Source organism: Coloeus monedula (genome assembly GCF_965178545.1).
Source record: "Coloeus monedula genome assembly, chromosome: 17".
Classification (NCBI taxonomy): Eukaryota; Metazoa; Chordata; class Aves; order Passeriformes; family Corvidae; genus Coloeus; species Coloeus monedula.
The window spans coordinates 15893672-15917235 of record NC_138797.1 but is presented as its reverse complement, the minus strand read 5'-3'; the positions used below and the strand labels follow the sequence as shown (position 1 = coordinate 15917235).

General features: G+C 43.6%; 1 protein-coding gene across 3 annotated transcripts; it reads left to right on the top strand.

Annotated features, from left to right (window-relative positions):
• Positions 1-751: 751 nt before the first annotated feature.
• Positions 752-21611, top strand: SLC9A8 (solute carrier family 9 member A8). Of its 3 annotated transcripts, XM_082292593.1 has the most exons (16): positions 752-837; positions 1442-1620; positions 1934-2014; positions 6066-6124; positions 8634-8717; positions 9666-9767; positions 10593-10627; positions 11199-11342; positions 12567-12705; positions 13881-13986; positions 14146-14262; positions 14995-15077; positions 16799-16910; positions 17347-17567; positions 18617-18763; positions 19982-21611. In XM_082292593.1, exons 1-16 carry the CDS (start codon positions 830-832, stop codon positions 20111-20113), a joined length of 1749 nt encoding a protein of 582 aa, XP_082148719.1. In that variant the 5' UTR covers positions 752-829; the 3' UTR covers positions 20114-21611. The 3 variants fall into 3 exon arrangements, with proteins under 3 accessions (XP_082148719.1, XP_082148721.1, XP_082148720.1); XM_082292595.1 differs by lacking the exons at positions 1442-1620; positions 6066-6124 and having other exon boundaries at positions 769-837; XM_082292594.1 differs by lacking the exons at positions 752-837; positions 6066-6124 and having other exon boundaries at positions 1571-1620.
• The last annotated feature ends 1953 nt before the right edge of the window (positions 21612-23564 follow it).

The window sequence follows — 23564 nt, the reverse complement described above, 5'->3', positions numbered from 1 at the left end:
TAATCGGATGCCACCGGATCTCCCTCAATCCCTTTCAATTTAACTTCTTGCTTTTTCACTGTGCTTCCCAGAAAAGCAAAGAAAAACTCCAAAAGTTATTATGAACTAAAAACATGCTAATTTGCAGATTAATTTCTTCTTAGAGGCATTCTCAAGGGAAACACTAATGATTCACCTTTTAGTGACCAGCTACTTCCAGTCATCCTTAGAAAACTCTGAACTTTAGTTTTCACAGGAAAAAGGAAGACAGTATTCACAAGGAAATTTCCTGTGTTTCATAAGCTTAAGTGCATCTCATTCTGGACCAAGCTTCAGTATTTATGGATGAAGTGATGTTCAAAATCTCTACTCCAGTACATCAGGAAAACTGAGATCAAAAAGCAGAAGTGCCTGAGTTTCTCATGTGTTGGAGGCGATGGCGGCTCTGAGGGACAGGGAGCGATGGCGGCTCTGAGGGATGGGGAGCGATGGCGGCTCTGAGGGACAGGGAGCGATGGCGGCTCTGAGGACAGGGAGCGATGGCGGCTCTGAGGGACGGGGAGCGATGGCGGCTCTGAGGACAGGGAGCGATGGCGGCTCTGAGGGACAGGGAGCGATGGCGGCTCTGAGGGACAGGGAGCGATGGCGGCGGTGCAGTCGCTGCCCCCGCCGAGAGGGGGCGCCCCACGCGCCACCGCCCCCGCCCGCAGCGCGGGAACCGTGACGTGCCCCGCGCGCGCGCCACGGCCCCGCTATCACGTGACGCCCCGGTCGCGCGCGGCCGGACGTGCCCGCCGCAGCGCCGGAAGCGGCGGCGCGCGGGGCGCCGCGGGAGGCTGAGCCTGGCAAGATGGCGGAGTGAGTGCGCGGCGGAGGGGGCGGCCCGGGGCTGCGGGGCACGGCCGTGCCGGGCCGTGCCGTGCCGTGCCGTGCCGGGCCGTGCCGTGCCGTGCCGTGCCGTGCCGGGCCGGGCCGGTATCGGTCCTGCTGCGGGGCACGGCCGGGCCGTGCTGTGCTGTGCCGTTCCTGCCGGCGGTGCCTCTCCCCGCAGCAGCGGCTCGCGGTGCGGCCGGCCCCGAGCGGCCCCCGCGGTGCCGAGGCTCCGGGCGCTGAGGGCTCCGGGCGCTGAGGCGCGGCGGGGCGCTGGCCGCGGGTTTGTTGGTGCGCACACGCTGCGGGGGCCGGTCGTGCCCTCGGCGCCAGACTTTCGGTGCGTCCCAGGCTGCGCTGCAGCGTATTGGGTGTCTGCAGTGCGTGAAGCCACTCAGCAATAATCCGCTCCATGAACGTGAACTTCCAGTATTTGTCTAGTCAGAGACTGCGTTTAAAAAACGACCGTAACGAGTTGGTCACCTTTACGAGTTCAGTATGATCTGGTGGTTGGTTGATGTGTGCATATCTGTAGTAGGCTTTATCATGCTGCTCCCATCCAGTATAATCACATATTATATTATCCTGACAGGTCTTCAAATGCCACCCATGAAGTCATCAATGCCACCCTCCACACTATGCTGGCTGCTACTACCAAGTTGGTGGCACCTACACCTCCCAAACCCATCCTTCCAGTTCAGACTGGAGTCCAGGCACAGCAAGAGGAACAGTCTAGTGGCATGACGATTTTTTTTAGTCTTCTTGTTATAGGTGAATGATGAACTGAAAGTCTATTAATCTCTTAATTGTACTCTGTGTCTGAGGACATAGGCCAGCTCAAAATCATAGCGTTTTATTTCTCCTCTGGTTCTCTCTGTGAAGTGGGATTTTGCACAGGCACAGGGATTTAGAACATTTATGGTGGTGGGAGCTACTGCTTTGACTGGTGCTTCTTGGTTTATTGCCAAAGTGAAGTCTACTAAATCATTAGGAGAAGTTTGCTTGTGTATTCTAAAAATACTACTGAAAAGTATATTTTATTATTTTCTAACACTTTTGAATCTCCATTTTTTTCCCTTCACAGCCATTTGCATCATATTGGTGCATTTACTGATAGAATACCGCCTTCATTTTTTACCAGAGAGCGTGGCTGTTGTGTCTTTAGGTGAGTAGCCATGACATTTTTGTTGGATTTGTGTTAATCCAGGGACTGTCAGTAGTATGCACTGGAGATAATGCTCTGTTGTGTGTTAGCCATCACCAGAAAGATGCAGCAAACCAGATGCAGTGAAGAAAACAACTAATTAACAGAGTTAAATTGATTGAAGGAATAAAGAAATGAGCATACATGCAGAGACTGGCCTAGAAAAATGACACCTATAGGGATGTCACTACCTGAGTAGTTTGGCATTTTCCTCTAGTTTGCATCCTCAGGGTGGGACAAGATGTGCAGCACTCCCTGGTTATGAGGCTCTGGCCTTCCCTTTGAAGTGGTACGTGTGTTTATATTGGTGTTGGTAGAATTGTGTCTGAGTGTGGGATTTTAATGTAGCTGGGGACTGCAACTGTCCTGAAAACTCGCCTTAACTATCCCAGTAGTACCAAGACAAGAGCTCTTCCTATGGCTTGAGCCATAAAAGTGTCAATCTTCATGGAGATCAAGTGCTTACTTAATTTGGATTAAATCTGGAGTATTCCTGAGCCTGTAGTTTTATGTCAGGGTAATTTAATTTATTTGTATGCTGTTGCTCCTGATTAATAAATGTGTAAATGAGGAACAAATCAGGCCAAATACATTCATTATTTTCTCTACATGCTGTCTAATGTTTAAAGAACCTGGTCTGAGTGTTCCCAGCACCAGTTTTTCAGCTGTGACTTGTCTTCAAGATTCTGTGATATTTTTGCTTCTCTTGCTAGTGATGCTTTCACTGGCAGTTGTTCTAAAATTACAACAAGAAGACAAAGATGCTCAGTTATAATCCGGATGCAGCTCAAAGGACTGTATTACTGGTTGAGCAGGTAGATTTTTGACTATCCTGGGCTAGGCTGGTACCTTCTCTCATATTTCTTAACTGTATTTTTACACAGTTTCTCAGTGGGAGCAAATGAGCTTTCTGGTGCTTGTCAGTAACTTAAGCTTTCTGGAAAACAGTGATCTTCTTGCATCCTGGGTGCTAGATCGAGAAAATCTTAGAGCTGTTACTTGGCAGAAAGAGAAGCATATTTTCCAGCAGTGTGACTCCCTGGATTTGTAGATAACTGGGTGTGGTGGAGACCACATCATGTTTCTCACACAGTAGGTTTTGGAGCTTCAAGCAGCATTCACTTGCAAAGCCCTATGTGAGTTTCAGTGTTTCTGTTTAACTGAAAAACAAACAGGTGGGTAAGGATCCTGTCCTAGTGCTGGGTGTTGCACACACCCTTCATCTTTATAGCAGCAACATCCTTCAGGCTTTTTATTTGTGCCTTTATGGTTCTGTACATGACACGGGTCCGAGCTGCTGCAGCTCCTCCAGACTCACTTTGTCATCCTCACAGAAACCACACAGTGCTTGATTCACTGTTGACACACTTCTCTTTCCATCCCTCCTTGCGTTGTTGCCATGGACTGGTGAGATGTCTAGTGAACGTATTTCCCAGTGTCCTGAAAGGTGCCAAAAGGACATTGCTATCCCTTTAGTATCCTTCCCCTTTGTGCACAAAAGCCCAAATACAGGGTGTTGATTTGGCTTCAAATCAGGTTAGTTACCATGGCTGTTAAATAGCTAATCTAAATTTAAGCATAATCCCCAATATAAAATGCAGCAGTATAGTGATTGCTCTTGCTGGGATAGCTTTGGATTTTCTTTGCTATCATTCCATGTATCCTGGGCAGTGTGGAGCAGAGGTGTTGAGCCAGCTTGTGTCCCTCTTCCTGCAGAGCAGCAGAGGCACAGTCATTCTCCTCTTTCTGTTTCTTGTTATTGGCATCTCAGCTGCAGGAGAAGGGTTTTAGCTGTTGGATTTAGTGTTGGTGTGTGCTATGTTCCTGTAAGCCCCAACAAAATCCTGTTCAAGAAACAGCTTCTTGCCAGGGCTGTCGCTGCTACTCAGGGTGGGTCAGAAGGAGCAGGGCTGTGTCCCTTGTGTTCTGTTTAGAGGCCGTGCAGGAACTTGCCCAGTTGGGTTTTGGGGTGAACCACAGCAGTCTGTCCCCCCAGTGAGGCGACATGATACCAGCAGATGCAATTCCTGTGAGTCAACAGGGTGTTATACCCAGGAGCAGCCCAGGTAACAGACGTCCTGTGTCATTTCAGCCTTATTTATTTAGTTTATAGACTCAGTCATACTTAAAGTACTCTCAGCCCTGGTGACAGGACTCAGCACCTGTATAGTCACTGGAGTTGCCAGCTCAGTGCTGCTCAGTCACCCTCTGGTCCTGGTAATGCTCTGCACAGCTGCAAGAGCACAGCTTGAGTTTCAAGTATCCAGTTTTGCTAGCAGTGCCAGAAGTGAGGTGTGTCCTGTTTTGACTTGTAAATTAAGCAAATGTTCTCAGGAAGTCATTGAAGGCTAATAAAAGTGGCAGCAGAGAAGAGGGGTATGATTTTCACAAATGTTTTTCCTCCCATTGTCTAAGCTGCTCGGAAGCTTCCGATTTATGGTTTCTAGAGGGTGTGTCTCTGCTGCTGGACTGGGGGAGTGCGTTCTCTGAGGCTGGATTTTGATCCTCGTCCTTATAAGTTGCTGGAATTTCGTTGGTAACAATAGTTGCCAGAAATGTTTTTTCTCTTTGATTTGTTACTGAGTTTTAACATGTTCTCAGAAAAAATGAAGGTTGGTTGCAATAAGAAAATGCCTATAAAATTTTCCAAAAAATGAGGTATAGATTAGTAAGTCTTACAGACTTACCCTTCTAATTAGCCCCTTGACAGAATGGACCTGCCTGATTTAATAGAACCAGCTGATCAAAAACTGCGTTCATTCATTTAGTAATAAAGGAAGAGTAGTTTGTAAATGTATGTGGCATGTGAGTGGCTGTATCTGTGTTCTGTCCTTCAAGGAACAACAGACCTTTGATGTTCCTTCATTAATGTTTTCCCCTTCCTTTCCATAGAAACTATTTCATGGAACAATTATTTCTACCCTCTGGGACTGATGCCTTCACAGATTTTTGTATAAAAGAAGGCTTAGGCCTCATGGCTTTGTGTGTGTGACACATCCATCAGGAGTAATCCATGTGATTCTGTTTGTGAGACGCTTTTGTTAGCTACAGCATGAGAGGAGGTCTCATGAGTTAAAGGAAAGCATGCTTAACATGAGTTACAGGAAAGCATACTTAAAGCTTCTCAGACACTTTGTACCTTTCATTTGGAGTATTTGACTTCTGTGTCCCAGTGTTTGACTGTAAAGTCTCCATTCTGTAAATAATAAAACACAGCTATGCAGAGACAGAGATCTGAAATCTGACTAAAGACAAGTTCCCTGTAACTACTTGAAAACAACTAATGACAGTTCATGAGTTATCTTCATGACTTCCAGAAGAAATATTGTTACAGTTTTATGTCTTTATGTTTGAAAATGTATAGGAGGAAAGAGTACGATAACCTTTAACCATTGAGTTTGCAGTAGCCTTGATAAAATTATTTTATATTCAGATTATTTCTACATGACTTAAACAATGTGTAATTCATTTGGAAAATAGTTCTGACAGGGTCTCCACCCTGATCAGAGTTTGTTGCCTTCTTCATTGCCAGAAAGTGCTATGATTTCATTCAAACAAAATTCATTTCTTTGGAGAAGACTGATTTCATTTAAGCTGCTTCAACTGCAAATAATACTGAAATTACATGAAGCACAGATGCCTAGCTATAACTTCCTGATTCTTCAGCAAGAAAGGTGGAATTTTATTTGAGTGCAGCTTAGATGAGAAGCGGTTTGAGTAGTTAAGCCTGTTATCTTTCTGAACCAGTGAGCATCACACTCTCAGTAGGTCTGTTTGGAGTTGGGATATCCCAAGAGACAATCTGTTGTGCAGGGAAGCTCTGGAATTATGTAACATGTTGGAAACTGGATATTTGGGTATTAAACCCAAAACTACTCCGTGTTTTCATGGTTTAGGAATGAAAGACTTGCTGCACTATGTTTTGCCTTGTTTTCACTTCTAAAACTTGGAGAGCTGATAAACAGTGATGTGTTTTCTGGCTATTTCAGAATGTTTTCTTATTCTCTCCTAGGTATCCTTATGGGAGCTTTTATAAAAATCATAGAGGCTCAAAAGCTGGCCAACTGGAAGGTATAGTTGTAACAATTTTTAATTGTAGAAAAATCCCTAAATCTTATGAAAAAGGCTTTGTAATACTCTATATTTTAGAGGGCAAGTCCTGGCAGAAGTTTCTGCAAGAGCTGAAGTCTACAGTGAAGCAAGGATTTTGTCTCCTACCATTTAGCCACATTATCAAAGCAATGAACTCTTCACTATTCCTGCTTTAATTTGAAATCTTGCAGCATTTAAACTGATTTTGTTTCATAGCACCAAACAGTTTATTAGATCACTGAACTGATTGAAGTTACAGTGATTTGAATTGCCAGTTCTAAACAGGATTTATATCAGCCAGCTGAAAATCTTGGTCTGAGTAGTGAATTTTAATCCTAGCTTGCAGCTTTATGTTTCTTGGCAGTTATTGCCCTAAAGGAAGATTTTTTTCTCCTTAGATGAAATACATTAAAATGGATAGATTTTCATCCTGATGTAGCTTTTGAACTACATATTATACTCCTTTTTTTGTCAACTAACTACACTGGTTCTGTGTACACTTGTTTAAACACTTACATAGCTCAACAGTCATGTTGTAATATTTCATTTTTACATATGAAGTCATTAGAAACAGTGGGGGCTGCAGTAGTTAGTGCTTTTTCATTCCTGATTTGTGTCAACTGGATTTGACTTAAAATTGAAAGTCAGTTAAATGGTCACAACATCAGCATTAAAATAGTTTCTTATTGATTAAATAAAATAATCTGAGTAAGATCATGTACGTAAGAAGGAAAAAGAAAGCTTTGTGCTCTGATTTGAGCACTCGTTCTCCAAACACAGGAAATACTGATCACAGCTGGTGAATTATGTGGGGGTTTTTTGGGAAGTGTTGGTCATATCTTGGGAGGCACTGGGGAGCTGTGCTTGCTTGTGTTGTCAGCCAAGGTGAAAGGCCACAGATACCACATAGTTATTTGCTTATTTGAGTTACTTTCACTGTAATAAAGCTTAGGTTTTAACGTAGGCTGTTGTAATTTTAGATATGAGATTTTCTAATCAATAATAATTATGGACTTTATTACATGGTTATAAATGGTTCTAAATATATTAAATATTTTTTGTTTATCTGATAAGATAAAAAAAAAAAATTTAACTGCAGACTATATCCCTGTACAAAGCAAATGTTGGATCATATCCGTGCCCTAAAAATTTTGTAATGTAATTTCTAGTGATCACTCCTTGCTGAGTGTTCATTCAGGTTCACCACTAAGACCTTGTGCTTGCCGGTGGTTCTTGGCTAGCACAGCTGATAATCAGAGTCCTCGTGTTTTATTTTCCTCTGCTTCCATGCAGCACAAACACGGTCCTTCCTTTCCATTGTTCTCACTTCCTTGTCCAGCTCTGGTTTCAGGGGCTTTTAACAAGTGTAGTGACTCAGATCTGTGGGTTTTGTTCTGGTGCAGTTACTGTGCTGACAGAAACAGGCAGTGTCAGCCATTGATTCACAGGATTGTGCTGCACAATCATGGACTGGAGCATTTCAGTCTAAAGGATGAGTTTTGTTTTCTAAGCCCCCCAAATCCTTTAAGATGATTATCACTGGTACAGGCAGGAATGAGACTTTAAAGAGATGAGTACCTCTGTTTTGAAAGCTGGTGTTTGAACAGAACAGTCCATCAGCTGTTTAACCTGGATTTAAACAAGTTAATCGGTGCTTGCGGAGGTGACAAACTCTACCGTGTTCAGTGCTGGGGGGACCAGGAGGGAGTAAACAGGTGGGTAAAGGGACTGGCCCCCTCAGTTGGGATTCATTTGCCTTCTGTGTTTAGTCTGCCAGCAGAAAAACCAGGGTGCCAGGCTGGGGGTACAGCATGAGCAGTGTTAGCCAGGGGATAAGTGCCAAGGACTGAGGACACAAAAAAATAGCCTCTTACCTCATGGTGGGTTCCATTTATATCACTGTGATGGCAAAAAGGAACCATCAGAATAGTACCATTCAATTCAGGCAGAAATTACATTTGCTGAGAAGAATGCAGCCTCAGACCCCTCTGGTGGTGTGTCACCTGAGCCTGGTCACCTGCAGGGGCACGGGGCTGATGATGTGATTTCCTCTTGTCAGGTGATGAGTTTTCCAGTGAACCTGCCTAGTCCCAGCTAACCTGTTCTGTTCAAACAGTGGCCGAGAGGTCACCGTTCCTTGGCAGTCCTTACAGATTTCCAGACACTCAGATAAAGTGGCAATACTCTTTGTGGAAACAGGAAGATTTTTCTTTACCATAAATAACTTGTTTTCTATGCAGCTTTTTTGGAGACGGTAATTTAAAATAAGTAACTCCTAAATTTCTATCACTGGGTTGCAAAAGAACAATAGAAGTAGCAACCCTGGAATAGTTTACTGCTCTTCAGTCTTCTACTTCATGATAAGAAGGGAGAAAGATTTTTCATTTTCCAACACTATTTTTTTTAATAGCTTTTCTTTTGGAAGACTTGGTATTATTTCAATAATGATGATATCCCTGAAATTAAAATTGATTTTTTTTTCTTGCAGGAAGAAGAAATGTTTCGTCCAAATATGTTTTTTCTGCTTTTGCTTCCACCTATTATATTTGAATCTGGATATTCACTGCATAAGGTCAGTCCCTGCCAGACACTGATTTTGGATGTTGAGGTTTTGTTTGGAACAGATTCTGCTTTTAGTTGTGTTCACGAAGCTTAGGATAATTGCATTAAATTCCATTATATTAATCCTTAGGGAATTGAGAGTGCAAAATTTAAGCCTCTTCAACCCAGAGTGCAGGGAGTGTAGCTTGTTGCTGATAACAGTGCTGGCAAGGTGTCGGGTACAGCACAGTCGAGGTTTTCCTTGGCTGGAGAGGTTTCTTACCTCACCAGAGCTGTACAAGTGCTGGTGTGAAGGAGGAGAAGTGGGAAGGAGTAGGATCAGAAGTGGGAAAGGTGGGGTCACTCCACAGCTAAAGAAGGAGAAAATGTGTGCAAGGGTTCTGACCCCTTGCCTGGGGGCCCGTGTTTCCATGGGCATTTCTCACTGCACTCATCCTGGCCGAGGGGCTTTGGTGCTCCTGTGTGCAGCCTTTGTGCTCCAGCTGTGCTGCAGGAGAGGGAGGGAGCAGGGGCCATGGTGATGCCAGGAGCTGGCACCAACACTGGAGATCTTTTCATACAAAATCACAAGGAATGGACCAGCAACTGGGAAGTGTACAAGCCTTTTTCACATGCCCTATCTCCAACAGAGGGATTAACTTACACTTTTGCTAGGTGGGGAATATGTCAAAGTGCTGGTAAATATCCAGCTGTTTGCCTGAGGATTGGGTTGTTGTTATGGTCCCAGACTGGGAATCAGTCCTGGGAATCAGAGGGAATTGCCATTGTCCTCGAGAGAGCAGCAGTCTCTTTAGGCAGATGGTGTGGATGTGTGTCCTGGGGTACCTGGAACCAAACTAATGAGCCTTTATAATCGGAAACCCAGTTGTGAATTAGAATCTAATTAAATGCAAACCCAAACATGAGTTTTCCCTCAGGTCATTTTTACTAATTTACTTATTTTATTACTGTGTTCCAGGGTAATTTTTTTCAGAACATTGGTTCCATCATTCTGTTCTCAGTATTTGGCACTGCAATATCAGCTTTCATTGTAGGTGGAGGAATCTATTTCCTGGGCCGGGTAAGACCTACTGCTTTGAAGCACTTAAGTTTATCTGGCTTGTTATTTGAAAGTCCATTTTTCAAGAGCTGACAAGTATAGTGAAAGTGAATTCCTGTGTCACAAAGTCCAGTTCTCTGCTCTCACAAGGGCAGTGTTATACAACCCCTTCCATGATACTGCGGAGAGGCCATGGGGTCTCCTTCCCAGGAAATGCTCAAAAGCTCTCTGGACATGGTCCTGGGTACCGTGTTCCAGGGACCCTGCAGAGCAGGCAGGGTGGAGCAGGTGACCTCAGTGGTTCCCTCCAACCTGAGCCGCTCTGTGACTCTGTGACACAGCATGCTTCGCGGGAAAAGCAATTAAGAATTGAGTTTTACTTTTTTGTAACTTCCACAATCTTCCTGTTGCAAGGCTGTTCCAAAACCTTTGTTCTCTAGAGCCATCTTATACTCTACAATATTAAATTTGTTTGTTCTTCTCTCAATATTTTTTTTGCTTCTGTGATTTGGTGTTTCCCATTGATTACATATAGACACAAATATTTGTCTTTCCTCTCAGACTTCATTGTGGTAGGCTAAACATTCTATACTTTCCTCTTTGCCACTCAGATTTATTTTCCTTTGAATGTCTTAGTTACTCTACTCACCTGACTGCCCTAGTTCCCTGATCTTGGGTGACCAGAATTGTAGCAGCAGATCACTGTTGGTGGGCAGTGTTAAACTGGATAACATCACTACTGTGGATTTTTCTTAATAATGAACTCAGGATTTGATGAATAGTTTGGTTTTTAAGAACAGCGGAACACCACAGTTGATTGTGATTATGTTCTACCTATTCTTTCAGGCTGATGTAATTTATAAACTCAACATGACAGACAGGTAAGCTCTTGGGGAAATGGTATAGTATATGAAATGAAGCTTGCTTTCAGGATAGCTGTAGGTGGGAAATGCACTGCAGTTGGCCACCTCTTTTGGTTAGTGTTTAGATTGCTGAGATTCAACATTGTGTATGAAACTAAGAAATAGATGGAACACTTCTGTATCCTATTTATTACGCCCTTATTTCCAAATAGTGTTGGATTATACTCTATTCTGTTGTGTTCTAGTCTATTCTGTTCTGGGCTCAGTGATTTCTTTAGACAGATACTGGGTATTTTAACCAAACGTTAAGATTTGTAAACTTGGATTAGTTGGTATTATTAATATAGGTAATAAGGGTACAACTTCCCTGTCCAAATCTTCGCCTAAAAGACAGAATAAATTTTTCAGTATCAGTAATGTAGATTTTTTCAAGAACTTGGCTAATGGCCAAGTTCTTATGACTGGAAAGGGAGCACAGCTTATCACTGTGTGGAAACTGTAACCTAAATGGACTTTGTTACTGTTGTTCATGTAAGTTACTAGGTAGGTATTTTTCTTTCATCTACTTTCCTCTTTTGTGTTCTTCCAGTTTTGCATTCGGCTCTTTAATATCTGCAGTTGACCCTGTGGCTACTATTGCCATTTTCAATGCCCTTAATGTGGATCCTGTGCTTAACATGTTGGTTTTTGGAGAAAGTATTCTCAACGATGCAGTCTCAATTGTCCTGACTAAGTAAGTGCATTGGAGCCAGACATGTTTATGGAAGCAGTAACTGCCTTGTTTTCTGTTAGTTTTTTGGATATACAGTAATTCTTCCATCTCCATTTGGAACAAATCATGTATTTCTGGTGTAAAGCTGAATCTTGTATGGTGCTTCTGTGTAATAATCAGTCCATAACATGAACTGCATAGGCAGAGGACAGTAAATGGTTGCCTCATTACCGCTACCTCAATGCCTTATCTCATTGGCCCCAGATAATTGATTGCTTTCTAATTCCATTCATTATCAGCTCTCCTTCCATCTGAGGGTCCTGATGACAGGAACCCCACGTGTCACCTGTCAGGCTTGGCACAGAAATATTCACCTTGTAGAGAGCAGCTCAGTCTCTGTGCCATTGGCTTATGCCCAGGGTCCCACTGGCCAGCATCCATGCAATAGGGTTATGTTTATGTTGGGGCTACCACGGGAAAGAGGAACATCCAATATCCTTATCTTTTGCCCATGATAATTCTTTGGGTCTGAAAGAGTAAAAAATTGATAGATGTATCTTCATGTTATTGCTGAAGCTGATAGATGTGACTGAATGTATAGAAGGAGCAGCTGTACCAAGCAGGCAGCGGAGTCAGAGTAATTTTCTAATGAACTAATTGCTTTTACTACAGTTGTGGTGCTTTTAGGGAAGACCCTGAAGGCTAAAAGCAGCCAAAAGGAACACTGGTTTTCTTTGCACAGAATTTCCATGAAATACATTCCTGAAATTCAAAGAGGTTTCTCCCATTTCCTCCTAAGAGCTGCTGTGTTTTCTTTCAGTGACCTTCTTGTCTCTCATCCACACCTAAATATTTGATGAGAGTTCTTCCTGTTCATTTGTTCTTCTCAGAGGATCACATGAGTTTTTACCGCTGTAAAATGTGTTTCCTTTTCAAAGTTTGAACATTGTTTTGAAATACTGGGCATCACCATAGCCTATTTACGCCATTCTGGGATTCTTCAGAGGAGCAATGCTGGATTTTTAGCAGAATTAGGTTTCCCTTTGGGGATTACACTAAGGCTTGATTTAACATCTTTTGACATTCCTCTTGTTATATATATCACAGTAAAAGCCTTTTAAGAGTGGTAGCAACAAAGAAATGGGAGTCTTTTTTGTTGTTATGCTCAAAAGATGTTTGATATTTTTGGATCCAGGCTTGGAATGTATAAGCATTTCTTCTTATTTCTCTTTTAATTGTATCTAGCACAGCAGAAGGTTTGACAAGAGAAAATATGTCAGATGTAAGTGGATGGCAAACCTTTCTACAGGCACTGGGATACTTCCTCAAGATGTTCTTTGGCTCTGCAGCACTTGGCACGCTTACTGGTCTTATTTCTGCATTAATATCCTTTTTTAATCTTGGTGATATATATGTATACATTGGTATACAACTGCAACATTCTAATAGTATTTTTTTTCTCGTCTTCTCCAGCATTTCTTAGAGGGTATTTCTTGTTAGACATTATTTTGTTTTTATGTTAGTGTGCATGGATGTGTATTAAAAGTGGCATCAAATTTTTATGAACATAATTAAGGTCTGACATGTTGTATAATAGCTTATGTGCATTGGAGTGTTATAAGATATGGTAATTGTTTTGTAAATTCAAAATATATTAATTCCATTTCAATACCAATCCATTTTAGCAAGCATATGGCTGCTTTTTTACATACATAAAACAGTTAATTAAAAAGAAAAAAAAGCTGCTTTTCCCGAGGGCCTTTGAGTCAGCCCAGCTCATTTGTCCCTGTGGATCATGTGCAGGCAGCTGAGTGCAGACACTGTTCTGTTTGGATTTACCCTGGGTTATATTTTGCCTCTTCCACTTCCATGAGTTGGTTGTGAAACAACCCAGGAGCTCCTCTGCTGAGATCAGGAAGGCTGTTTGCTGTAGCCCAGACACCTTTGTTACTTTTTGGGCTTGTTTAATGCTAGCTCTGACTTCAGTTTATGAGGTCTGAGCTGTTCAACAATTGCTCATGTCAGCTGCCAAACACTTTGTTTGTAAACAACAAGAATAGAATGTTTGATTAAATACAGACATATTTCCCATCTTGGTTCATCAGCCTAATTCAAGAAACTTTTAAATTATTCCATACATCACAACCAAAGAGGGAGACAGATGTTCAACACTTCTTTGACTCGTATCTAAATGATACTAAGTCAAAGAGAAAAGCAGCTTAATTGCCCTGTACAGTTATTTGTGCCTCAGAAGTATTTGATTTACCTGTTGTTATCAGTATTGTAGAGGCACATCAGTAACAGATCATTCTTTGTCTCTAGCTCTGTCTTCTGACAGACTTCTACCAGCAGTAGCTTCTATAAGAAACATTCCTCATACAAGAAGTTACTAATCTTTCCATACTTGAGTTGAACTCAAGGCCAATGTGTAGATTTTATTGGCTATTCAGAGGAGAAGTACATTAAGTATAATCATTGTTTTGTAATGGAATGAACACATCAAAATATTTCTTTGATTTATTTTTTAATTTCCTTTTTCCATAACGTTTCCATGTGTACGTACTAAAGCACATTGATTTAAGGAAGACACCTTCCCTAGAATTTGGGATGATGATTATCTTTGCTTACCTTCCTTATGGACTTGCAGAAGGTATCTCACTCTCAGGTGAGTAGCAAAATGAGTTCTGACCACACTGTTTGATATGTTAAAATATTTATATATTGCTGTAGAAACAAGTTTTGCCTTGTGAGAAGATGACTCTGGAGGGTCTCAGCAGTAAATCCTTGCAGAGTCTTCTGCTGACTGCCACATTCTTGCCCACAGGTATCATGGCAATCCTGTTCTCTGGCATCGTGATGTCTCACTACACACACCACAACCTGTCCCCGGTGACACAGATCCTGATGCAGCAGACACTCAGAACTGTTGCTTTCATGTGTGGTAGGTGCTGCCTGCTATTAAATCTGCTAATAAAATTTAGTTTGCATGGAACGGTCATTCTGTTGAGAGCAGCAGAGATGTGAATTTGCATCCAGGCATTTGTGTGTCAATGGTGCTTGTCTTTAAGAGAAGAGAGTGGAGGCTGGAAGGCACTCAAAAGTCACCTTTCCTGCCACACTGGATAAAACATACAGTAAATCTCTCTCCCATCCTGCAGGCTCCTGCTAAGATTTGCCATGAGATTGATGACGAAATAGAGATCTATGACTCGTGTATTCCTCTGGTCTGTTTTTAGTTCTAGTAGATGAGGGTTGAGTGTTTTGGTTTTTTCTTTTTGTTTTTTTTTTTTAATATAAAAATCTACTTGCAAAAACAGTAACTTCACATATGGAGAAGTTTTTGGAAGTAGTGGTACAAGCAGCTCAGTGTCCTAGAGCCTTTCCAGTTCCTTTTCCAAACCAAACCTTTGAAGAAATGACATGTTCCTGTATTACAAATGTGTCCCAGATTTCTGGGGGCTGCCATGAATGAATTCAGCATTGTTTGCAGGAGGGTGCAGCGTGATCAGGAAGTGGCTTTGCTGCAAACTGAACCACTCCTTACCTGAGCACCAGCAGCTCTGCAGGGTTTGGTCAGGAAATGCCTTTTCATGTACTGTATGTAGTAATTAATAATAGGAGTAGAAAAGGTTTTCTAGAATTCTTTATTTACTATGTGATTTCTCTTTTTCAGAAACGTGTGTTTTTGCATTTCTTGGCCTGTCAATTTTTAGTTTTCCTCACAAGTTTGAAATGTCCTTTGTCATCTGGTGCATAGTAGGTATTTACTTTCTTCCATGCCTTTTTAGATGCATTTTTGGTATTGGGGAAGGGGGAAACACCTTACAGTTAAAAGATTTTAGAATAATTGTTACAATTTATAGGTTTTTATAAAAAGACTTCAGTATTTTTGTATATTGCACAAAGTTAATGCTCCCTAATAGCATGAAATTATTCTTCTTGGTCTCAGCACTTTGGTGTACAAATACATCAGTCTTTTGAAATTCCCATCAGCTGGTATTTTGAAGCCCTTCTGTATAAGATAAGTAAAAACAATGAAAAGAACCTTGCTTGTTTAGACACTATTAGAAATCTCAAAAGATGTTGAGATTATTATCCATAACCATTCTGGTGATTTTACCAGAAAACAATCATGAGTTTTTACCTGTCTTTGGGTTCCCACAAATGATCTGTTTGAATGGGCAGTTCATAGCAACTCCAGTGCAAACCAGTATCAAACTCTGCTCCTTCATCTCCCAGCACTGCAGCTTTTGAGTCTTTCTTTCTCATATATTGTTGCAGTTTGTTTATATTAACCAATTTAGTCCATGCATGACTTCATCTCTCTGAGTTCTTCAGAGGAAGTCCTTACTCAGGCCTTCTTCAATGTGTTCATTCTCTGACTCCTTTCCTAATTCTTTGTCTTTCTCCCCATTTCAGCGTAGCTTAGTGCAGTGACACTGAGAGTTACGTTTCATGTGGGCGTTGCCTCCATCTGTTGCCATTGTAATGGCTTAATATCAGCATGAAAAGTATGTTCCCTTTTGCAGAGTCCAGTGAGGGCAATGTGGATCCATTTCCAGTTGTGTACAGCAATGTACACTGACCCATTTAATGCATGGTTCAAGGGAAGAATTGTTATCTACAGCTTCCTGATAGGGGTATCAGCACAGGGAACTGCTCTGCCTGCATTACACCCAACTTCCCTATCTAATATGTATCTAAGGTGTGACACTTCCATCTGTGTAGCAATGCCCTCTCAAGTGTAATGCAAATTGTGTAATTTTGGGGTGATTCATAAAGGAAAACAGCACAGCCCTTCAAGGATCCTGCTGACTAATTGTAGGATATTTACCTTATCAAGGTCTGTTTGTAGTGGAGCTTAAAAAGAATGCTCTGGGAAAACCTTGCCTTTTTCTGAGTTAAAGTTTTCACTGTGTTTGTTAATTGTTTACCATTAAATCAATAGTCCTTTTTTTTTATTTTCCTCTCTCAAAGTGTTGCTTCAGTTTGGGGTATGTTTTATTGCCATACCCAGGGAAATGTTGAGAAACAGCCTGATGTGCTGTTTGTTTGGCTTCTGGCCTTTCTGAGCAACTGGGCCACAGGGAGACAATAGAAATACCTTACTGCCTCTTGGCTGCTGTGCCTAGGGAATGATTAAAGGAGCTGAACTGGCTGAACTGAGGAGTACTTCTACCTAAAGTAATTCTTAGTCTCCCTGGAATGCCTCCTGGGTTCCATTTATTTATTATAAATAAAGCGGCCTGGTCTCCATCAGTGACAAGTCTGATTTAGTTCCAGTTAAGCAGACACAATGTTTCAAGAGTAAAATTCCGCAATGCCCTGTGCTGAGGGGTTTCTCTCTGTTTATGGAGCAGCACACCTTCCTGTGAGCAAAAAGAGCATGTTCACCTTCCCATGTAAAACCAGCTGCAGCTGGGGCCTCATGGATGTAACACATCAAATGGTCTTTTGCTTTTATTTCTGTTTTTCAGGTGCTGGTTCTGTTTGGTAGAGCAGTGAATATTTTTCCGCTTTCCTACTTACTCAACTTTTTCCGTGATCATAAAATCACTCCCAAAATGATGTTTATCATGTGGTTTAGTGGTAAGTTAAAGCTCAAAATACTGAAAACCAGAAAAAATGTTTTATCTTTTCCATTGTGTGGCCCACTCTAGGAGGAACTGGTTTTTCATTGGTTGAGCAAACTCAACTGAACATTTGCACTATTCTGAAACCCAAGTGCAACAGAAATGTTATCTTTCCCCTTTGCACTGGAGGACTTTGCTCTGGCGAGCCCCATGAAAGCTTTTCTACATAGAGGCTGCTTGTCTCTCTAGGCCTAACAGCTTCACGGCTTGAACAAGAGTGTCTGAAGTGCTCAGACTTGTTTTAGGGTGGTAACCAAGTGATAGATAATGGGTATGCCATAGGTCTGTAAAAAACCTTTTGAAGGTGGTGAATTGCTGTAGAGTTCTCCGGGTGCTCAGGACCGGTGTCGCTGTTGATTGATTCTCCCTTGCTGCCCTGTTCTCTCCCTGAGGATTACGTGGTGCCATTCCCTATGCCCTCAGCCTCCACCTGGGCCTGGAGCCCATCGAGAAGCGGCAGCTCATCGGCACCACGACCATCATCATCGTGCTGTTCACCATCCTGCTGCTGGGAGGGGGAACCATGCCCCTCATCAGGCTCGTGGACATCGAGGACTCCAAACCACGCAAGAGGAACAAGAAGGACGTTAATCTTAGCAAGACAGAGAAGATGGTTTGTTTGGGGTTTTCCTTCAGAGGATCACTGGGGTTTGGTGGGGAGTTTTTTTCAGGTTAAACATTTTTCAGGACTAGTACATAATTTTTTACTAAAAAGTTAGATGAAGGCAGTAGAAAAAACCAATGTAGTAGGAAAAAGCCAAGCAATATAATTTCAAAATATCCCAAAGACAGAGTTTGGTAGTGTTTACTCAAAATATGTGTTTGGACAAGGGGAGGAGAAATAGTCTCTTAATTCGATCCAATTATAAATTGATCTATGTGAATTAAAGTAACCCCTGCAAAAGCATAAAGAAGATGATAGAGGATTGAGTCATATACTGAGAGAAAGTAGTTGGTATAGTGTGAGACAGAAGTTAATCATAAAAGGCAGATGGAAATCATTTTGAAAAAGTCAAAGGCCATGAGAAGGTGGTAACAACAGCCCCCTCTGACTGGACTTTATTTTGAAGCAATTTCTGGCAAAGCAAGAGATCTGACAAAGCCAACAGCCACTCTGGAACCGCTTGTGCAAAAGACTGGAGAATATGAAGTATCACAGGACATTTTTTGCCTGTTTTTCCCTAAACCATTGAAGAGTATATACAGAGTATTGTTCTCTAGGATCTTAAGATCATTTTCTCTTTGCATGAGGTCGACTGTAGTCTTTAGAATTACCTTGAACTGTCCACACAAGGAAGTGCAGGAAGAGTGCAGGGACAGCGCGTGTTCCACACAGCTTGTTTTCAGTGGCACAATGACAGCAGTGGTGCTTGCTGAATGAAAGCATTGTCCAGCTCACAAGGGAAAACCTGCACAGTAGAAACCTGCTCTCAGCAGTAGTGACAATAGAAAACATGGAACATTTGAGGTGGCTCTGGGATTCGATGGCTGAACAGACTCATACAGCCCCCAGCCCTGCAAGGCTGGGGTGGGGATCATTTCCATATTGTTCCAGCATGGCAACTGGTTGTGATAAGGGAGACCACAGAGCAGGGGCTGAAGCAGGGTGGTGGGATGACTGCCACTTCTCTTGGGTTATTCCAATATTTGTGATTTTTCTAGGGAAACACTATAGAATCTGAGCATTTATCAGAGCTCACAGAGGAGGAATATGAAGCCCAGTACATAAAACGCCAGAACCTCAAAGGGTTTATGCGGCTGGATGTTGAGTATTTGAATCCTTTCTTCACCAGAAGGCTCACACAAGAAGTAAGTCTTTCTCATTTTATTGAAGAAGAGAAACTGGTCGAATTGGTTGTTGCCCTCAGTACCACACAGGGCTCATCATGCAGCCATACAACTTGTGTGGGGACAGTGGGACATCTGTGTATTGCTCATGCATAGAGAGAGCAGCTGTAATGAACAGCTGCTTTGTAAAAGTGCAGGTTGAACTAAGTGAGCATCTCAGAGCTACCCCAGATAAACTTGGTGTATGGATTTGTTGAACTCGCCTTTAATCGTGCAGAGAACCATGAATGGCATCAGGAGTCACTGGCTGCTGCTGCTGCTAGAAAAAGCTGCTGCCACTCGGGCAGAGGTTTTAAAGTGCTGTCACATACAGTTCCTGCCTCTTACTGTCAGTGGTCCTGTGACTTCTGGAGCTGTGATGTTGCTGCAGAGTGCAGTTTCTATCTTGGAAATCGGCACCAGCATTGCGCCCTTCACTTTGCAGGCTGCTCACTGGGTACCAAAGCTCTGAGGCTGTAAATGCAAAACAACACCTGACTGAACGTGTAACGTACCAATGAGTGGCTCCGAGGTATAAATACTGTGCCTTTTTCACTCTCATGCTTCAGAAATCTGAGGCTCCTTAGTCACAGAATTCACTGTTTTTCCAATTTCCCATGGAAGCATTTTGGCTGTGGAGCTGATAATTTTGTGTAAGTGCACATTCCATCTTCCTAGCCTGCTCAAAAGTACTGTTTTTCCTCTTGTTTTGTATTTTTCAAAAGTACCCTTTCTGCACTTTCCTACAAAAACTAAAGTAATTTATTGCAAAACCAGAAAGGAATCAAGAAACCAAAGTAAGCATCTGATTTGTAGCTGGTAGCCAAAAGCACAGGCTGCCATCCAGATTGCAGCCAAAGGCTGGAAGAATAAGCATGTGAATCACCGCAGCAGGCCACAAGCTTCCCAGTGTCCCTGGGAACATGAGGAGGAGAGTCAAAGCCAGGGCCTCCAGACAGCATTAGGATTGTTGAAACACACAGAGCAGGACTGTCTAGAGAACACAGGTAAAAATACCCATCATCAAAACTGGCATCTGTAGCAATAATTACTGACTGAGCACTTGATAAATATTTTCTGGTGGGAAACAGAATGGCTTTGTGTGCTCAGAGACCAGGAGCAGATTATTTCCTAATTTGCCCTGACACTGAAGGGGTGTTGCAGCAAGTGACAGAGTGCCCTGGTTTGCCTTTGCCCCAGGACTTGCACGATGGGCGCATCCAGATGAAGACCCTGACCAACAAGTGGTACGAGGAGGTGCGCCAGGGCCCCTCGGGCTCCGAGGACGACGAGCAGGAGCTGCTGCAGCAGAGCGGGGCAGGAGCGCACTGAGCTCCACCGGGGCCTCGCTGAGGGGCCCAGGGCCCGACTGCACGGGAGCTGCAACCCAAGGGTGAATGTTCACATTTCAGACGTGTCATGTGCTCCTTGTTTAGGTAAAACCCACAGCTCTGCTGTTACTGTTCAGGAAGGGAAACCCACAAGGGTCAGACACTGGACGGCCTGAGGGAAGAACCTTTTGTTCGGACTTCACTGCATAGCAATTCCATGCAGTCTGTTGAAAAGCAGAACCATCTGCCATGAAATGATGACATTGTTAATGGGGGGGCTTCTTCTCATCCCAAAACCTGCTGTGACCACACGCTGCAGTGCAGGGCCTCTGTGTGGCTCTGCAAAACAGAACAAATTGCACTTTACCTTTTATATATGTATATAAAAGTATATTCCTTCACAGCATGAAGAGTCTTGGCAGTTCATACTGTCAATTTGTTTCAGCACTAGTGAGGGAATCTGACTGGAAGAAACCTATAATTTATGGGATTTGCACATTTTGAACCCAGGAAAGATCCATACCTTGACAAGAGCAGATGTTGCACATCTGAAAATCACCTCTGAAAACACAAGTTTTGTCACTTAAGAAATTCTTGATTTCTGTTTTATGGGATTTTTTGGTTTTTATACTAAGGGATCTAATCCACAGTACTGATTATAGCATGGTTTTGGGGGAGTGGGGGCCTGTGACAGCACAGAACTGCATTTGAAATTCTAGTTTATTTTCTTTGGCTAAAGCCAGTTGCATTTGGATTTCTGTAATTGGCAGTTGCTCTTTGCCGGCACTTTGGCTTCAAATCTTAGAAAAGAGCAGCTTCTATTTTGGCTAATTTATGAAGTGTCCCTAACACTCCAGAATTCACTAGTGGAAGTTTTAAGCTTCAGTGGAAGCAAAAGCGACGTGCACATGAGGAAAAAGAGCCACAAAATCTAATCCAGGTACAGAAAGATTAATACTGCACGTGGCTGAAGCAGCCTCTGCTGGGAAGTGCCAAACAGCTTCCATTAAGCTGTCCCATTTTTCTCTTCTGCTTACACTGTTTCAGAATCCGTGGTATCACTGCATTTGTTCTCCATGGCCCAGTGTTTGCTCAGCGTTGCCAACACCTGAACTTGTGTTTGTTGCACATTTGCCATGGTGACACACGCAGCACTTTGCTCCCACTGCAAATTCCTCCTTGGTCATTTGCATATCCACTGTCGGGATGTGAATTACATCTGACATGCAAATGCACGTTTGTTTCTGAAGGCGTGAGACTTAGTTTGGGTCTGGTTTTGCTACTGAGATTTTTAATCCACTGCTTACCTAGTGGGAGAATAAAAGTTCAAGAATGTATTTAGAAATCCTGAACCTGCTGTCTGAGCAATTTTTCAGAATACTGCATCTTGGTCCCCTGCTGCCCCTTCCCTGCCTGTGGAAAGGGACTCACTGCTCGTCCCAGAGCTTAGACCTGCACAGCTGGGGCTGAGCGGGCTGTGGAAGCCATCGGTGCTTGCTTGATCCGTCGGAAGATCTGTGTGAAAATCGGGCTTTTTGTCACCCTTGTAGACCCCAGCAGGCTGAATTAAACTTTAGTTACCCATCACTCCTGCTGCATTTCTCACCTTGAGCCTTTAAGCCCAGGAGCTGCTGGAAGGTCCCTGAGAGCTTCTCCTCAGGTGTTCAGTGGTGGAGCTGCTGTTACAGCGGGGGTAGCACGATGCCTCAGTCCCGCTGCCGTGCCCGGTTCCCCGCGGTTCCCGGTGCCTCCCGGTGCCTCCCGGTGCCTCCCGGCCGCACCTGCCGTCAGGTGCGCTGCTCGCTCTCGCCCTCTGGCGGCGGCGCCGCGCCGGGACACGGCGGCTTCCCGGGAAAGCGGCAAGTGACGGCTGGGACGGAGGGAATCGATCTGGAGCGATTCCGGTGAAGACACGTGGGATGGTTGGGTTTAAACCCAACTATTCTAAAACTTAACATAATATTACATTTGTCACAACTTGGAATGAAGTGTGTATTCTGAGAGAGCAAAGCTAACTCCCATGTTTTGGACCAAAAGAAGTCTTTACCATAGCGCCCAATTCTCATATTCATTTATCAATACAATGGCTTTCCTGTCAGTCACTTCACAGTTTGGAGTTCTTCACTTAATATGCTTATAAAAGAAAAATTCTTCTTTATTGACTTGCCTGGCAGTTGCTTTAGATAATTTCCTATTTTATCAGGCCACTATTAAACTCTAACCCTCTTTCCACAAGCACTAGCTCCCTGTCCTAACTTGGTGTCATCTGCAAATCTGTGCACGAGTGAACTTGATTTCCTAACACGCTCAGTGAAGGGCCCCAGAAGCTGAAGCAGAGGTTGCTGCCTGCAGAGCCCCAGGAGCTGCTGCACAGTGGGCTCTGGCTGATCCTCCAGACTGAGGAGATGCTGCTTTACTTTAAACACCAAAGCACCGATGGGCTGTTTCCACAGCCTAATTCCAAAGCTGCCACAACCAAGAGTCCTTCCCTGCCCTTCAGGAGCTCAGCCTTTGGGAAGCCAGAGCAGAGCTCCGACCTGTGCTGATTAGACACCTTTAGCCTTTCCCCCACGCCTGCACCCCCCCAGGTGAGCTCGCCCACCTGAGGGGAGGTTTCCACCTGTGGGGCTGCAGTTAAGGGACAGTGGCACAGGCCGAGGCTGCCCAGCCCACGAGAACAGCAGAGCCACAGGAGGTGACACAGCACAGGAATGGGGCACCTGCGCTGTCCGCTTTGTGCCATGGTGATTTTGGCAGTACAAAAGGGCCTGGTTGCAAAGCCTCCCTGGGCATTACTGAGGGCAGCTCTGGTTTGAGCTGATGGGATCTTTATAAGGGATTCACACTTCAGATTTGAACAGGAGATGGATGAGCTTTGTGGGCCCTGCTGGAGCACAGAGCTGCTGGGGAGGCTGGTCCTGCTCCCGGCCCTGCTCAGGGACAAGAGCCCCAGCTGGAAGTATTTTATACCTTCAATTAACCACCACAGGAATTAAATCATTTGAGGCAATGAAGCTGGAGGAATGGGGGGGTGGGGGAGCTATTTAAAAAGCAACTGCACCAAAATATCACCACACTTGGCACAACTCAGAGTTAAGACTTCACTTTCCATCAAATTACACATTAACCTCTGTGGCTCAGAACCACTGGAAGAAATTTCTGCTACGTTTGGTTTTCACATTCATTTATGATTTTGCTGACTTTCCTTGACACTCATCTTATTCCCCACTTTTCCTTTCCTAGGACAGACTGTGTCCCTGCCACCTTGGAGCATGTAGCTGTGCCCTCAGACTCCTGAGTGAGCCAGCACAGAGTGGGAACTCAGTCCCCAGAGTGCAGCCCCTGGGCACCAAACCCACCCCAAGGGAGCTCTGTCTCCTTTCTTGCACCAGGCCCAGGCTCTCACTGAGCAGCACTGCAGACCCCAACTCCCTCCCCACCCACTGCAGCAT